This window comes from Talpa europaea (assembly GCF_964194135.1).
Source record: "Talpa europaea genome assembly, chromosome: 15".
NCBI lineage: Eukaryota > Metazoa > Chordata > Mammalia > Eulipotyphla > Talpidae > Talpa > Talpa europaea.
The window spans coordinates 5,166,487-5,183,979 of NC_140083.1; the positions used below are offsets into that span (position 1 = coordinate 5,166,487).

General features: G+C 54.9%; 2 protein-coding genes across 2 annotated transcripts; both read right to left on the bottom strand.

Annotated features, from left to right (window-relative positions):
* Window positions 1-600: 600 nt before the first annotated feature.
* TOMM22 (translocase of outer mitochondrial membrane 22) lies at window positions 601-1,880 on the bottom strand (the record flags this gene model as incomplete). The annotated part of the gene is made up of 4 exons (XM_084255080.1): window positions 601-675; window positions 871-988; window positions 1,402-1,520; window positions 1,764-1,880. The coding sequence occupies 4 exons, from the start codon at window positions 1,878-1,880 to the stop codon at window positions 601-603; spliced, it is 429 nt and encodes a 142-aa protein (XP_084111206.1).
* Window positions 1,881-5,518: 3,638 nt separating this feature from the next.
* CBY1 (chibby 1, beta catenin antagonist) lies at window positions 5,519-9,494 on the bottom strand (the record flags this gene model as incomplete). Its single annotated transcript, XM_084255433.1, has 4 exons — window positions 5,519-5,599; window positions 7,306-7,424; window positions 7,502-7,607; window positions 9,417-9,494. The coding sequence occupies 4 exons, from the start codon at window positions 9,492-9,494 to the stop codon at window positions 5,519-5,521; spliced, it is 384 nt and encodes a 127-aa protein (XP_084111559.1).
* Window positions 9,495-17,493: the final 7,999 nt, after the last annotated feature.

The window sequence follows — 17,493 nt, forward strand, 5'->3', positions numbered from 1 at the left end:
TACAAAAAGTGAGCACTGATTCCCCGGGACACACGCCCAGGTCTAACCCCCAGAACGCGTAGAGGAAATGCGCTCCATTCTGGCCTCCACTGTCGCCCCTCAGTCTTGTGGCTGAAGCCCTTTGTTGGTTCTCCCTCCTTTCCAAATACACAGAACTCACAGTGGCTGCTTTACACTAAGCTGTAGTGCCTTTTTGTATTTCCTATGGCGTGCGTGTCCTTCCCCAGCATCCCCATTCTTAAAAACAGTCGTTAATGGTCAGGGGCACGTCCCAATGGCATCAGTTTCTACCCCACAATAGAAGAGGGAGATCTTCCTGTGAGGGGTAATTTAGTGAAAGGGGAGGGTTGATCAGAGCTGGAGTAACCGTCTGCACTGCTGCACTCTGGTGTCAGAGTGAGGACAGAAGAAGTAAGTCAGGACAGTGTATAGGGCACGCTTGCAAGTTGGGAGTCTCTCCATGAGACAATGTGGGGACAAATCTCCCCACTACATTTAGATAGCTCAATGTGCAGTGTTTAAAAAAAAATCCAAAGAATCAGTTCAAATACTTGACTTCAAACTTCTCCCACCAAGACGGGTCAAATCAGCAGTAATGAACTAGATCTTTCCAGGAAGTGAAGGTAGAGCCCCTGGCATTCCTCCTGACAGCCCTGTGTTAGGCCCTAGAAGGATCTGGAAAAAGAAAAGGATGGGTATAAGACATTGTACAGGCCTCACACTATCTTCTCATCATACCTGATGGGGAAGACAAGGTCTACAAAAGCAATGCTGGTCTCTGAAAGAATGGCTGGATTCCAACCTCCAACCACACAGTCACGGCTGGTCTACCCAAGTGGGGAGAACCAAACCCCTCTGGCTCTGGCTCACCTGCCGCTGTTGCAGCTGCTGCTGTTGCTCCATTTGCAACTTCTCCGTCTCAAATACAACAGGAAGGACCAGGATCATGAAGGAAGTGGTCCCGATCCACAAGGCTGCCCGGGAAAACCTACCGAGGGAGTGTGAACATGACAGCGAGACAGGAAAAGGCAGGTCCCTCAAGAAGGAACCAGGAACCTCACCTCTCACACCACAAACTCCAAAGTTGTTGGTAAGTGTATCCTACCCACCGTTGCACCATACTTCTACCAGGGACAGGAGGAGCAGTTCTGGAGGCTACACATAAGCAAATTTTACACTCTCCTGAGCGCTTCTATTATCTCAATGTGAAATGATCTCTCAGCTTCACCTGCCCTCTACCGCCCCCTCCCCCTCACAGCGAAGCCGCCGACAGCCAGAAAGATCAAGGGGCCGCCCTCCAAGGTCACGCCGTCACCCAGGAGACAGGCTGGGGTTCCCGTGTTCGCTCACGGCACGCCGGTCCCCCCCCCACACCCCCATGTCCTCGCCCTCGTTCCTTACCTGTACATTTTCTGAGCCACAAAAACAGAGAGATCGAAGGTGGCTCCGGCCGCGGAGCGGACCCGCTCCGGGAACATCTCCGTCAGCCCCCACAGGCGCTCCGACAGCGTCTCGTCGAGCTGCGGCAGAGGCGGCGCGCGTGTGGACGACGCTGCGGCGGCGCCCGCCCTGCGCGCTGGATCACGCCGGGCCCCGCCGGGCCAGGGCGCCCGGGCCCGGGGTCCCCCCGTCGCGCCCCCACCCCGGGCTCGGAGGAGCCGCCTCCGCCCCGGCCCCCCCGGCCCCGGCGCACGCGGAGCCCGCACCCCCGGCGGCCGCCCCACGCGCACGCCCGCCCCTTGCCCCGCACAGGGGCCGAGTACCTCCTCGTCGTCGTCTTCTTCCAGGTCCTCCTCAGTCTTCTCGGCGTCGCCCTTGGGAACCAGCTCGTCCGGGGACAGCGGCGCCCCAGGCCCGGCGGCGGCGGCGGCGGCGGCCATGACTGCAGGTGGGGACGCCGGAAGCGGAAGGGAGGAGGCGAGACGCGCCCCTGCCGCGCAGAGCGGCCCTTCCGGAGCGGGGCCGGCGGGCGGGGCCGGCGGGCGGGGCGAGGGCGCCGCCGCCTGGCGGGAGGTCTCCGCCTCCGTGGGCGCGCAGGGAGGTGGGAGGCCCGGGAGAGCCGCGCAGTCATGCCAGGCCTAGGCGTTTGCCCAAAGAGCACGAAAACTCTGCCAGGAAAAGAGCTGTGCGCGCCTCCTTCACGGCAGCGCTGTCCTCGGTGGCCGAGCCACGGAACCAACCCGAGTGCCCGCCGCAGACGCCCTGGTAGCGTGGAGCCGCTGCTCCGTGGAGCACTGCTCAGCGCTTTAGAAAGATGCCGTGGTGCCTTCGGAGACAAAATGGATGGATCTGGAGGTGATTACAGGAAGTGAAGAAAGCCAGAGAGTGAGAGACACCAGATGGCTGCCTTCACGCATTTGTGGAATATAAATGACCAAAGAAAACAAACTGGTGAATCACAGCAAAAAGAATTCTTAGACTGAAAAGTATACTGGTGACCAAGGGGAAGGGGTGGCAGGAGGTAGAAGTAGGGAAGGGAATAGGACGAGGGCCTAGGAGTGGAGCACGTGCATGGAGGTGTGAAATGTACCCCTAACGTTGTATGTCAGCGACTGGCAAATTAATACAAAGAAACAAAAACACCCAGCAAACTTGTGGGTGCTTCCACCGAGATCCTGGACAGTGGGTTTCAGATGGGCCCAGAAACCTGCGTCTTGACAAGTGTCCCAGGGTCACGGACACACCCGAATCCAGGGTCTTTCCTCCGTGGGTGAGTTATTTGACAGGAGGAAATGAAAGATCTGGAGGCTCATCAGTCTTGGGGAGAAACGGCAAGAGGAGTCCCAACGTGTGACAACAAAGGCCACAGTTACCACCTGGAACTCAAGTGCCAGGCATGGTTTGCGTGTGGTTTGGACTCATTTCATCTTCACAGAGGCCCGTGGAGGTCGTTACTATCCTCCCCACTTAGGAAATGAAGTTGAGGCCCAGGACAGTTACTGCAAGTCTTTCTGGAAGGTAGATTTCTAGACGTGGGCTTGCTGGCCAAAAAGTATGACCACTTAAAGGTGGCTGTGGGGGTGGGGAGGGCAGGTTTAGTGTTTATGGGGTACAGAGTTCGGTATCCAATATGGGGGTTTCCATGGTGGGCGCGCTTATGGTGGTGATGGCGCGCTGCGTGTCCTGGAGTGGATTGACCGCCGCTGAGCTGTGCGCTTTAACGTGGCTAAGGATGCGCATGGTATGTCGTGTGTAATCTGCCACACACAGAAACATGTTTTAAATTTAAAAGTCAAAATATTTGAACAACTATCAAAAAATAATTTTAAAAATGGTCAGGGGAAAAAGGGGAGTCACCAGGCCCCCTCCAAGGGGCTCCAGGAGCAGCAACAGGAGAGGGAGGGGCCCCCGCAGGAGTGTAGCTCCAGGTTGTGGCGGCAAGGACGACGCTCGTCAGTTGACGCTGGGCTGGATTCACCATCGAAAGAGGACGAGGGGACAAGTCAGGGTGCCACTGAGTGAGTGGGGAGACCACAGTGGGCACAAAGGTGAGCCTGCCACTTGCAAGGAGGAGGGGTGTTCTAAAACCTTAGAGCCTCTTAGTTCCTCTCATCCCTACGTCCTGGATTACCACCTTTCCCGTTTGTCCTTTTGGAATTTGAAACTGGTAATCAGGTAGTTCTTAATTTGCATTGGTGGGGGGCATGGATCCCTTGGGGATCTTAGAAACACCCTAGGCCCCTCCCGGGAGAAGTGCTGCCTTCCTGTCCGCCCAGCTGTGTGTGTGCACGCACTACTCTGCTTCCCCTGTGCGGGGCCTGATGATCACCTGCAAGCCTGCACGCCCCCTGTCAGCCCACAAAACTTTCTATCTCAGCTCTTTGGTGACAGTTCTTTCCTAGCCTGATGCCCGGTGCAGAAATTCACAAAACTGCTGTGGTACCTGCCAGATGCCAGGAGACAGCGCTGGGTACTTGGGGTCCCCGTGAGGGGGCTCGGTTAACGAGGGCTTTCAGGAAGAATTTTAGCCAGAACCTTTAGCAGCTTCTTGAGTAACATCATTTTGTTCACAGTTAATCACGGCCAACGTCCAAATCACCGTGTTCGAGGACCTGGTTTCCATTTTGTGGTTTCCATTAAAGTCAGTGTCCAAGAACCTGTGGCAGGTGTTCAGCAGAGACTCGCTGTACCTGACTAAAAAGATCTTCGGCTGGGCTGGTGTCTTCATCCAAAAGCAGCGGTTGGTGATGCCCTAACCTGAAGCTCTGCATGAGAATTACAGTGGGCGCGGCATCCGGGCACTGCACAGGCCGCTCAGGCCGCTGGCGCGGGAAGCCAAACCCTTCTCCAGCTGCCTGCCGCCGAGCCCCAGCCCATGTCTGCTGTGTCCTTCCCGTCTCCTGTGCTGTTCCCTCCTGTGTCCGGGAGCCCACGGGCTGGAGGTGCAGGTGAAGCTGCCTCGCTCCATCCCTTGTAGCTGGTTGTGAGGGTGAACCGCACACAGCTGCCTCCCGGAAATCCCCTGGCGCCCTCGCCCTCACAGTTCAACCCCAGGCCAGTTCTGAGCCCCCTGGAGTTTGGGTTCCACCTAAAATCAACACACTGACCGTCCTGACTCACAGAGTCACGTGTCAGCTCCACGCCCACACCCCGGGCAGGTAAGTGCTGACCCCAGGGCCATCCCCAGTCTACAGGCCCGTGACCCCCATCCCAGCTCCTGTGCCCTCACCCTTGACTTTGGGAGGCCTCCGGCTGACTTGGGCTGTCGCCCTCCTCCAGCTCACACTGACTGGAGCACAAGGTGAGCCTCCCTCCCCACCTGCATCCTGCCAGGTCGGAGCGAGGCCCAGGGAGCCTAGCTGGAGGGAGCCGGGGAACTTGGGGCGAGGCCGTGGCTGCTCTGGGTGGGCCTCTGCCAGGGCCCGGGAGGCAGGCGCTCCCTCATGGTGATGCTTCCCGCCATGCAAAACTTGTCTGTGGATGGAGCCACATCAGCCAAGACCCGGTGATTCTTTTTTCAGTCACTTGGACCACAGGGAGATTATATAACACCATTTAATTAAAAAAAAAAGTGTAAGTAGGAAAGGAGCACAAAAATAGTGTTGCCACGGTGGGCAGGCGCTTGCGCCCGGGAGGTGGAAGCCAGAGAGACGGAGGGCCTGGAGGACCAGTATTGGGTGGGGGAGGGCGGGAGTGGCCTGAGGGCGGGGAAACAGGAGGGCCTTTATCTGCAATCCCCCAATCCAGGGTTCTGGAAACCAGAGGCCACCCCCAAACACCAGCATGAGGGCTGAGCTGATGAACTCCAGCTGCTTCTCCTACGCGGGTCCTCTGATGGGGGTGAGAGCTCCCCAGGAGGCCTGTCCTGCAGCACCCCCTACTCCCCAGCCCGCAGCCCGGGCACTTTCCTCCCCATGTCCAGGCCTGGTCCCCAGGTTTCCTCCATAACGTTGTCATCTCCTGCTGCCCACCCAGGGTGCCTGCGTGGCTCTATCCCAGGACCCAAAAAGCCCCTTGATTATTTCCTGCTCCTCTTCCGATCAGGGGGTCCCCTATTCTAACAGACATCTTGGGGTCTTCATTTCCTTCTGCGGCTGACGCTTTTCAGCTCATCCAGTTCCTTCTCCATGAGGTGGGATTCGGCAGTGGTCTCAGAGAGCTGGAAGGAAGGCGGCAGACCATGGTTACAAAGCAGCTTCCGGGCTGTTTCAGGTTTGCGGGGCCAGCCTGGCAGGCCGAGGAAAGGCCGCCGGCATTTTCCCCTCTGGAAGCCCTTTGCAAGTGGGCAAAAGCAGTGTGGGCTGCAGCCCGGGGCCCCACAGCCTTGAACACCCCCAAGCCACCTGGCCAGTCTGACACCTGGGGCTGCAGGGCACGGAGACAGGCACAGCGGTTTCGGGAGCGCAAAGCAGCTTTTGGTGGTTCTGAGGAGACAGGGCAGTGCCCAGGTTGCTGTGGTTGGGAGATGGCGGCTAAGGGGACACGCTTGGAAGTGAAAGTGGTGGCACCTTCCTCACTGAGAACATTCGGTGGGCAGAAGACACTCAGGACAGGTACAGAGACCTGACCCCGCAGTCAAGGCCACAGCTCTTGAGCCTGAGCTGGGATCCCCCCACCCCTCCCCGCAGGCTCTGCTTTGCCTCAGGCCCCCATTGCTGAAGAAACTTCCACCCACAGAGCAGTTAAATAATGTGTCCCATTGCCAGGGTGGAGCCGGGCCAGGAACTCAGGCAGACACGCGGCCACACGCGCTCAACCACCCAGGGGTGCTCTCTGCCCCCCATCAAGCTCCTGTGCACTTGAAGTTCTGACAGGTGCTGGGCTTTGAACAGGCTCAAGACCCAGCACAGTGTAATGTGCGCCCAGCAGGGCCCTGCCCCGGACACTGGCACCTGCTTGGTCAGGGCGCTGGAACTGGGGAGCACCGAGGCCGTTTCCCGTTTCTGCTTATCTCGCGGGAGCAGCAGGGTGGGCTTGCTACAGTGGGATAGAAATACCCCTGCCCTTTCTGCGCCGGGGAAGAATCCCTGATCTTCTGTAAGTTGACAAGTGGTGTTTGTCAGGCCCAGAAAGGTGTTTGCTGTCCCTGAGGTGACATCTCATCACCTGAACCAAAGATGGCAGGGGGCAGGGAGGTTTGGGACCCGAGTGAGCGGTGCTCGGCCACCGCAGCTCTGGACCCCTGTGGGTCGGGCACCCCCATTTAGCAGAAAGCCATCCCTCAGACTCCGCCGACCTGTGCTTTCTGTCTGTTGCTCCACCCAGCAGAGCTGCCTGAGGCTCACCCTCGGGGAGACCGACGGGAGGGCCTCCAGGCTCCTGCCAGCTGAGCCCCAATAAACTGGTTCTTTCTCAAAAGCCGGTGGCAGGGTTTTTCCCCTTCTGTGCCATCAGGTAAGTGGCACCATGATCTCCTCCATCCCAACTTCCACACCTTCCACCTTCCATGTCAGCCCAGTGCCCTCTGGATTGGGCAGAATGGAGCTCCCGCCCCTCTCCCGCGCTGATGCCAAGCCCCAAGCCCAGGCCCTGTTCACCACCCGTCTCCCAGGGCTGTGAGCCCCGGGTCTGGGACTGTAGCTTTGGGGTCAAGGCAACAAACCTGGGCAAACGCACTCAAAGGCGACCCCCACCGCCCCTCAACGTGTCCAGCAGAAGGTCCACCCCCACCGCCCCTCACCGTGTCCAGCAGAAGGTCCACCCCCACCGCCCCTCAACGTGTCCAGCAGAAGGTCCACCCTCACCGCCCCTCACCATGTCCAGCAGGAGGTCCACCCCCACCGCCCCTCACCATGTCCAGCAGGAGGTCCACCCCCACCACCCCTCACCATGTCCAGCAGGAGGTCCACCCCCACTGCCCCTCACCATGTCCAGCAGGAGGTCCACTTTCAGGCGCAGGAGGTTGTTCTCTTCCTCCAGCTGCTGGTTGCGCCGGCGGAGGCGCTGTGCCTCCCTGGCGTCCACACCGGCACTGACCCCAGTCTCTGCGGAGAGCACAGGTGCACGGTTACCAGACGCCCCCCACACGATGGCGTCTGGAGGAAGGCAGGAGAAAGCGCACCTGCTATCCACTGGCCGTTTTCAAACTTCAGGCTTTGCCCCGCCAGGTTCATAGTGGGGGTTCCATAGTCAAGGCCCAGCTCCACCTCTCGCGTGGACCGATCCAACTGTGAGGAGACAGGGCTTGGGGACTCAGGGGGCGCATGGCGCTGTCCTAGCGCCTCTCCTGAGAACTAGGTGACCCTACGACTCATCTCTTCTCTGGTCATCTCATACTTCTTTAAAAACTAAATCTTAAATTGTGAGAGAAGAAACGTACTGCTTTCTACACTAGATGTGTTCCCAAAATGCTATGCTAGAAGGAGCAGCCACTACTTCGTGTCTCAGCTTCCACAGCTCAAGCACAGGGAATGAGGCCCAGGGGCCTGGACGAACAGGAGCAGCGCTGCTCTGAGGAGCTGTCACCGGCCCTGGGAGTCCTGCAGTCCCTTTCTGAGTGAGGCTGTCCCTAAATCCCCACTGAGAATGACACCCCCACCCCGTCAGTGCCCCCGTGCAAGGCCTGTGCCTCGGCTATGCAGCAAGTATCACCGTCTTATAGAAAATTCCTTATTCTATGTGTCCCCCATCATTGAAACAAATGCTGCAGGGATGCAGGGTCCTTTATTTCGTCTCCTCCATACACAGTGGCTGCAAGAGCAACGCACACAGCAGTTGTCACTCATTGCACTCGAGTGAACGCCTCGGGGAGAGCATGAGAGGATCAGCCTCACGAAGGCGGTCCACGTGCTGTTCGTGTGGCTGAAGCACAGGTGTGGGGGGCAAGGGCAGGTGGGAGTGCCCAGCGCGGCTGCGAGGGGCCTGGTCCTGGAGTGACGTACACTCATCCAACCTGCCGGGCACAGCATGAGCGCCGGCGAGGTGGTTTTCTCCACCACCGCTCACGACTGCGGAGGCACCTGTCAGGGGAAGACTGGCTGCCGGTCAGTCCATGTCAGAAAGTAGCTGCCCACTGTGTGCTCAGGAACGGGGACATCTGACATCTGCCATGTGGCACTGGGGCAAGGAGGGGGCACGCTTCTGGGCCTGAGGGCACAGGAACTGGGATGCCGCCCTGGCTATGGTGGGACTGTCCACCCGCCAACCCCAGAATCTTACCTGGGGACAGGGAACAATGGACTCAAAGCCCTGAACGTCTGGGTTAACCCTCTGCCCTGATACCTTGCTGCCCCCTACCCTCTGTGAAGGACTGGCTAACTGCGGGAGCTGCTCTCTGAGGAGTCAGAGGAGCCAGAATCCACGAGTTCTGGTATGTGAACACCAGCAGTGCGGACAGAGTTACGGCGGGGGAGGGGGGTGCGGGGGGCGGTGAAGAACACAGTACCAGGTCACAGAGGCTCAGAGATGGGCAGAAAGGCAGGGCATGGTTGTGACGATGGCCCATGTGTGCCTGTGCGCCCAGGGTGCAAGGGAGGCGCTGGGAACAGAAGTTATTTCCACGTGATCTCACTTTTTGTGATAGGATTTTTTAAGCTCACAGAGCTGCAACATTCCCAAGGGTAGTAATTTAGTAATTTGCTTTGGAAAGCTATCCTTTATTCCCTTGCCATTGCAAACATTTTTGGAACATCTTTTGAAAATGCCTTAGAGCTACGACACGGCCTTTCAGTGCTGCCCGTGGTGGCAAGCCATCAGCTTTTGACAATGAATCTGATGCTCATGTGACTGAGACCCATCTCTGGCCAAGACTTGGGAACAAACAGAAGTCAAACTAGGTAGTACTGTTTGGAACCAAAAATTCTATGACTGACTGCCTTACTAGGTTCTTGAACAAGCTCTGACAATGGCTCCCAAACAGGGGTTCAGACAGGTTTTAGCAATCGCAATAATATGGATTAAAAGACACCCTCCCGCTGGCAAGCCTTCGGAAGCCAGGCTTGGTGCTCTGCACCCGAGCCGAGCCGACCGCCACTCACATTATGCAGGTTGGAGAGAGAAGCGGACTTCCGAGGCGGCGTCTTCTTTGGACTGAATGTATTCCCGAAGAGAGGCATCTTTGACCTGATGATGGAAAGGTCAATGTTTCCTTCTCTTCCAGTCAGGAAATGACATACAGTTGGGCCAGTGACTTTATGCCACTGTCCTCAAACATGAAAACCTACAGCTGCTAAGTGGCTGGTAGCAACCCTACAGCTGGGCGCTCACTCCCCGCCAGGAGGCAGGCCTGGACCTTTGTGTGCACAGCTCTTAACTCTCCCAGGCACCCCTATTGTCCCCATCTGATAGATGAGGTTTACAAAGACTGCAGGGCTGTGTGGCTCTGGAGTTTAGGTACCACAGGGAAGCGCTGACTTGCTGGTCTTCAGTTCTGCCACAAGTTGGCACCAAGAGATACCCAGTTTCCAAAAAGGAATGTAATCCTTACTCTTTCCTGGGTAAGAATCCCAGCCGGGGCACTAGTCTCCGCAGACTCCACTCATAACAAACGAAGCTATACTTATATTTCACGTTTAACAAAGTGTCCCTCCCTCAGCTCGCAGGGCAGGTCGCCTGTCTGTATGGCAGGTGAGGTGTCTGGAGGAAGGGGCTGGTCCCAGCACTGCAGCGCTGACCATGGCAACCAGACGCGTGCTCTCATCATATTGCAACCTACTGCAACTGACCTAGATCCAGTTGAGCAGATTTACTGACATCACCTAATATGGTGGCAGAAGGGAAAAGAGATTTATGTTAAGGGTAACATAAATCCAGGAAAGCGTACAAATCCTAAGTGTATGGCCGTACGCATTTCTAAAATGGCATCAGATTAGGACAGAGAACATCTTAGCGCCCCCACAATCCTTGCTTGGTAACTTTCCACCCATGGACATGTGCCACAAGTCCTCTTTTGTGGCTGGCTCCTCCTACTCAAGGTCATGTTGGTAAGATTTACTCATGTGGTTGGATGTGGGTGCAGCTTGCTTGTTCATGGTGCAGTATTCTACCACAGAAGCAGGCATTTGGACTGTTTCTAATTTGGGGCCATTAAGAATAGCGACACTAATAATGTGCTTGGACGTGCATTTCAGTGCAGAGTGTGCTGCTCTGCTTCTATACCAATGGTTAGACGTGTCAAATCAGAGCATTTATATAGTCAGCTTTTGTAGATGTTGCCATTTGGTTTTTCATATGGTTGTACCAATCTGTACTCCTACAAACGGTGTTTGAGAATATTCTCAGTGTATGAGAATAAGAGAATAAGGAAAGCACAAGTGAATAAAAAAGTAGTTAAATTTTCACTTTTCTTACTTGCAGGTATAAAATCTTCCTTCACTATTATGAGCTAGATCTGACAAAAAGCTGGCAAAAAAAAAAAGGAACTTCTTAAGATTATTGGAAACAAGATAGTATATCAACTAACACTCAAAGATAACTTACAGGATGACTCCATATCATTTAGCAAGACAAATATTCAATGAGAACATGAGGAAAAACACCTGGTGCTGGCTTCAGGGATGTAGAAATTAGCATCACTAAAACAAATGATAAATGTTTAGGAGCGTTTACAGAGGTTTCACAATCTACAAAAGTGAAGCATATGTATACATGATTTATAAGTAAGATAAATAAAACTATTTGGGAGTGTGTGCTCCTGAGATTTTTACTGGTAGGTATGTGTTTGCAATTAAAAACAGCAGCAAACCACTAGCCTAGGGGATGGCATTTGGGCCTGGATACAGCTTTAGGCTTTGGACGAACCAGAATGTTTTCAACGTGGTGGTGGACGGGACAGCGGCGAGGACCAAGATGTTGAGGACGCCCGAAGCTGCGCTACCATGTCATCCAAAACACAGTGGAAGGTCCTGGCATTGTTTTTTCTGGAGAAGAGAAAAAGGGTGGAAGAGGGAAGACAATTACTCTTATGTCTGTACAGGGAAGAACATGAATGAAATAGGAATATACAGGAAGATTTTAACTCAAACAAAAGGGCACAGTAAAAAACTTAATGCCACTACCTGCATACCCACTGCTGGGTCAAGCTCAAGATTGGGAATACTCCATATATTCCTTTTATTCCTTGCAGCACATCCACAAGGTAGGTATTTTCATATCCCTATCAGAAATGAGAAAATAAGGCCTCCCTGGTGGCGCAAGGAGTTAAGCAACACACTATGAAGCGATCCACAGCTTCTGCAGTACAAGTTCCATCCCCGGCTGGCCAGGGGGCAACCCACATGGCGCAGCGGATCTCTCCTGACTCACCCGCTGCTCTCCTCAGCAGTATGTTTCAATCAATCTGCCTGTTCTGTTCCCCACTCTCTCTGGTGAATCCTCTCACCAGCCCCCCCACCCCACATCCCTCTGGTCTGTACCCCAGCTCTTGTATGCATAAATAAATAAATCTTTAAAAAAAAAATAAGAAAACACAGGCTCAGAGAAGTTAACCTGTTTTCCCAAAGGCCCCGGCCATAGTCAACTGGCTACAAGTAAATAGATGTTGCACTGCACAGTGCAATGCGGTCAAGTGCTCTACCCTGAGCTACACCTCCTCCCTGCAAGGTGCTATGATAGATGAAGAAGGTTCTGGAGTAGCTGACTTTTAACAGACTCCAATAAGCCACAAACAACTCTAGCTGACCTCCTGAGGTCCTGGAACATTAGTGTGGTCCTGGAGGTCCCCGTATTCCTTCCAGTGAAGCTTCTGTTGGCAGGGAGGGGTTCGCCACAAAAGAAGTGAAGGGAGAACATCTGGGTTCCCGTGGCTCACCCCCAGTGGGTGCGCAGCACTTACCTTCCCTAAGCCTCAGGCTTCTTTACTTGTAATCAGGGTTAAGAACCGTGCCCAGCTCTCTGCTGTTTGTGTGCTTTAGTGTTTGCAGAAAGCTGGGCATTGAAAGCTCACAACCACCGCTGGAAGTAGATGAAGTAAGTACGTCCCCCCTCTACAGACCAGAAGATTGAAGCTTGGAGATGTAAGTAATTTGGCCCCAATCACACGTGGGAAGGTGGTGGAGCTCAGCTCCTGTACGGTCTACCCCTCTGAGCTGATGACAATCCCCAAACCACTGCGCCACGCTGGTTTCCAGCAGGCAGCGGGCCCCATCCACGATCTGACGTTAGTCTAAGAAGGCGAAGGCGGCGTCTGTGGTTGCATCAGAGTCTCAAAGGGTCACGCACGCCCCAGAGGCGAGAACCGGCCAGTACCCGTCGCGCCGGGACCGGGCCGCGCATAACAGCTGTGAAGAGACGCTCGCTCGCAAGGCCTCATTTGAGCCCCCCTCGCGGCGGCCGCGCGAGGGGGCGTTAAACCCCGACTCACACGCCAGGACCCCCCGGGAGAAGGGCGGGAACGGGCCTCGCGGGGCCCCGGCCTGCGCCCCGCGCCCGCCCGCGCTGCCGCGGCCGGTGCCCTGGGAACCCCGGGCGTCCCGCCCGTCCGCCAGGCCCCGGGCGACGCTGGGCTCGGAGACGTACCAGACTGTGTCAGAAGCCGGGGTTCAGGGTCACCCCGAGACCTCCAGTCACCCAGGGTGCGCGTCCGCGTCACCAGGGGCGACCGCGGCTCCGCTCCGCCCCCCGCTCTCGGCGTGCGCAGGCGCAGCCCCGCCCCCGGCGCCCCCGGCGTGCGCAGGCGCAACCCCGCCCCCCGCCTGCGCAGGCGCAGCCCCGCCCAGGCTGTACCACCACGGCGGGGGGGCGGAGCGGCGGGGCCGCAAAACGCGTGTCTACGCGGGCCCCAGGAACCCTCAAGGACTCCCGCGAACATATAAAAAATATTCCAGACAGGACATGTCTTCCTTACTGATTTACATGCCTCGATTTATAGGCTTAGGACGAGGTCCTAGACTCCCCCCTCACAAACTCATTGGTCTGGGCTCCAGCAGCGGGGCCGTTACCGTGGTAACCGCGTCGCGCGGACGCCACCGCGGCTCGCGACCGCTGCTTTGTTGTGGGAAAGCGGCCAGTGGCGGCCGCCCCCAGCGTTGCCTGGAGAACAGCAAGACTCACAGTAGCAAAATGTGCCTCTCCCCTACGTCCCTCCTCCCCGACCACATAGCAAAGGGCACCCCTTCCTGGTGGATGTGGGGGCATCGGGTGTCCCGTCCAAAGCTTTTAGGGTCCCTCAGGGGACCCTAAGGACATAGCTGCCCAGATTTCATCGGATTCCACAGCTGTCATCAGGTAAGACAGACAGACTGACAGTGACCCGCGCGGCTGCCTCCCCAGGCCTGCCCCTGCCCGCACCCACACTCACTGACTCCCACAGCCTATGGGGAAACTGAGGCCCGCGGAACCTCTTCAAGGCCGCACAGAGAGCACGGGGTAGAGAACAAGAATCGACTCCCTGTCTCCTAAAGCCCGAACACTGTGTGTGATTGGTTCTGAGAAAGAAAGAAATTGAGGGCCTCCCCTGGTGGCGCAGGCTGTTGAGTGCAGGGCTGTGAAGCAATCCGCAGCCTCTGCAGCGCGGGTTCTATCCCGGCCGGCCAGGGAGATGCCCACATGGTGCGGCAGACCTCTCCTGTCTCCTCCGCTGCTCCCCTCAGCAGTGTATTTCGTCAGTCTGCCAGTTCTGTTCCCCACTCTGTCTCTGGTGAATCCTCTCACTCTCCCGCACATCTGGCCTGAACCCCAGTTCTTGTATGCATGAATATTTAAAAAAAAAAGAAATTGAGGGTCATCTGAGAGATATTTATTGGATGCCCAGTGGATGCACCAGGTCAACCATCCAATGAAAGCCAGGATCCTGGTTCTCTGACTCCAAGTACATTTTCCTTTGACTACACCTCATGGCATCGAAAAGGAGAGAATTCCATGTCCTAGAACCAAAATCTGCACTGTCTAGTCCAGCACAGTGCAATAGAAACAATGCTAACCACATAGAAAATTTGGAATTTCTGGTGGCCATATTTTCAAACAAAGGCAGGGGTGATATAAATTTGAACATTTTTTTATTTAACTTACTTTCTTTGATGTCCAAATATTATCACTTCAACATAGCAATATTCTAAAACTTATACTGCTTCATTTAAAAAAACTTAAGTGAATTAAAAGCGAACAGTGCTTGCTAACCAAATAGCAGGGGCTCAATTACTTGTGGCTAGTGGCCACTGAGATGCAAGGATCTAGCCTCTTCCTGTCTTTCTACCCTTGTTTGCATGGTATTTATTTCCTCTCCCCCTTTATCTAAATAACTCCTGCCTTTCCTTCAAACCCTGACCACCTTGACTAGGTCAAAACTAATATGTCATCTAATAGAGCTATGTTCCTCCTTTTGAAGTGGTGTTCACTGTTACAGTTCATAATTTTTTTACATTTTAAATGGACAGGTTTGGGGGCCTCCCTGGTGGCACAAGGTGTTGAGAGGCAGCCTATGGGATGTTCGCAGCCTCTGCAGCACGAGTTTGATCCCCCGTCTGGCCAGGGAGCTACCCACATGGCATGATAGACCTGTCCTGGCTCACCAGCTGCTCCCCTCAGCAGTTTGTTCCAGTCAGCCTTCCTGTTCTGCTCCTCACTCTGTCTCTGGTGGATCAGATCCTCTCACCCCCCATGCCTCTGACCTGTGCCCCAGCTCTTGTATGCATAAATAGATAAATCTTAAAAAAAAAAAAAAAAAGACAGGGCTTCCCGGTGGCACAGGGGTTGAGCATTGGGTTGCGAAGCTGCCCGCGCAGCCTCTGCAGTGCGGTTTGATCCCCAGCTGCCTGGCGAGGGTCCCACATGGCGCGCAGACCTCTCCTGACGCCTGCTGCTCCCCTCAGCAGTGTACTTCGTCAGTCTGCCTGCTCTGCTCCCTGCTCTGGCTCTGGTGAATTCTCTCACCCTCCCGCGCTACTGGCTATACCCAGTACTTGTATAAAAAAAGAGAAAAAAGAAAAAAAATAACAGGTTTATTAGGAAATGGAAAAAGGAGGGCAGAGAACTGCTGTTGCTTTTGAAAGGAAATGTTTTGTGAAAAGAAACGCCTGCATAGACACAAGCAGGCAGTCTTGGGAGGAGAGCTGCCTATAATTCATAATAATTCATGCAATTATTTGATTATTGCATGTCTCCCTAGTAGGAATAATCTCCACTAGGGCAAGAACCGAGTCTGGGTTAGCTCACCCTCTTGGCCCCAGCAGGAGCACACCGCGGGCCTTGTGTTAGGCATTCAGTAAACCAGTCACTGATTTACTGAACCAAAGTCTGTCTGATGCCTAACTCAGCGTTGTCTTAAGCAATACGTGGCACTTGATTCAAATCTCGGCTGCCAGAATGTGTGCTCCATGAGGGCAGAACATTCCTCATTTTCAACTCCTCTGCCCCAGTGCAGGGCAGCGGGGTCACTGTTCAATGCAGTTAGTTTACTCCCAGCCTGTTTTCCTCCCAAATAGTGATGGTAAACTCTTGCCATGTTTCAGAGAACATTTATCCTAAAATGGCAGATGAAAAATTCAGAAGGGAAGAAAGTGTGTATTTTCAACATTTCTCTTAAAAAGCATAATATTCAGGCCTCCTATGTGGCGCAGTGGTTGAGCGCTGGGTTGCGAAGCTGCCCGCAGCCTCTGCAGCGCCGGTTCGATCCCCAGCTGCTCCCTGGCCACCAGAGGAGGGTCCCACATGGCGCGCAGACCTCTCCTGCCGCCCGCTGCTCCCCTCAGCAGTGTACTTCGGTCCTTCTGCCTGCTCTGCTCCCCGCTCTGCCTCTGGTGAATTCTCTCACCCTCCCGCGCTTCTGACTGTACCCAGTGCTTGTATAAATAAATAAATTTAAAAAATAAATCTTAAAAAAAAAGCATAATATTCAGTTCTCCCCTTGGGCATGAGTTAAGCAAAAGCAAGAGGCTTCTTGACTAGGTGGCCTGAAGCCTATTTTTCAAAGAACATGCTGTGGTTTCCTGGTCAGGCTGGGGAGTGGGTGGGAGGAAAGTGAGAAGCCCTGAAATGCAGCCTCTTCTCTTTACCTTCTGCCCCTTGCCAGTGTGGCTAACGCAGAGGAGAAGGCGGGAGGAAACAGCTCCAGCCTGGGCCTGGGTCAGCCTTCCCTATGTGACATCTGACTTGGCCTGTCCTGAATGGCTCTCCTCCTTGGACTATTTAGAAGTGTGGTGAGTGAGTCCAAAATGGAATTAAATATTGAGAAAACCTAGCCCCTCAGGAGTCATTTGCCTAATGGAGAAAGGCGAAGCACATGATTCCAGTTCTGTGTAGGGCTTCACACAAGAGGGGGCATCCCAATGATGTGGAGATGCTGGAGAAGATTCTCCAAAAGCGTGTCTCTCAGACTGAGTGTTGAATAGCGGGAATGGTGTATGCAAAGGCCCAGAGGCCCAGAGCACAGTGTGGTCAGGGCCCAGGATGAAGTTCATGGGACCAGGCACAAAGGATTCACAACCACGGTGGACAGGGTGGAGAAGAAGGCGCGACCCCACAGGAGGGGAGGAATAGGGGACTCTGGTTCATTTTTTCCACCAAGCTGGATCGTTTTTCTCTCCTTCCATGACGTACGAGCTTCTTGAGGGCACAGCTAGGTCTTTTGCTTCATTATAACCAGGCCTACATGCCCAGGCTCTGGACACTGGGGAGCAGCAATTGGGAGTGAGTTGCTCCTGGCCAAGAAGCAAGGGCCTGGACTGTTCTAACCCCAGGAGGGAGAATAGCACCAGGACCAGTTTTCTGAGAGGCAGCAGAGGCCTCATGCTGAGGCGATGGACCCAGTAACACAGAGTCACAGCGCCTGAGAGCCAAGAAGGCCCTCAGGGACCTACGCCACAACTGTGACTTCGTGGGTGAGTCTCAGAGACAAAGATTTGCCTTCATTTCTAATTTGGAAACTGGCTCGCTGGGTGGTCTGGAACCTTGGCTGTTCCAGCACTCTTATTTTGAAAATTAGGGCCTCAGCAGGCAGAAAGAAAAACAACATAGGCCTTGAAATCCTCAGTTAGGAATGGCTTCTCCTACCCTCCCCCACCATCACCCCTACCCCCACTTCCCGATTGCGAGCAGCCGAGCCTGCCAGAGGCCCTGCTTAGCAATGAGTGCCAGTGTGCTTTCTGAGATGGTTCTTTGCTCTCTGTGATTCCCAGGAGG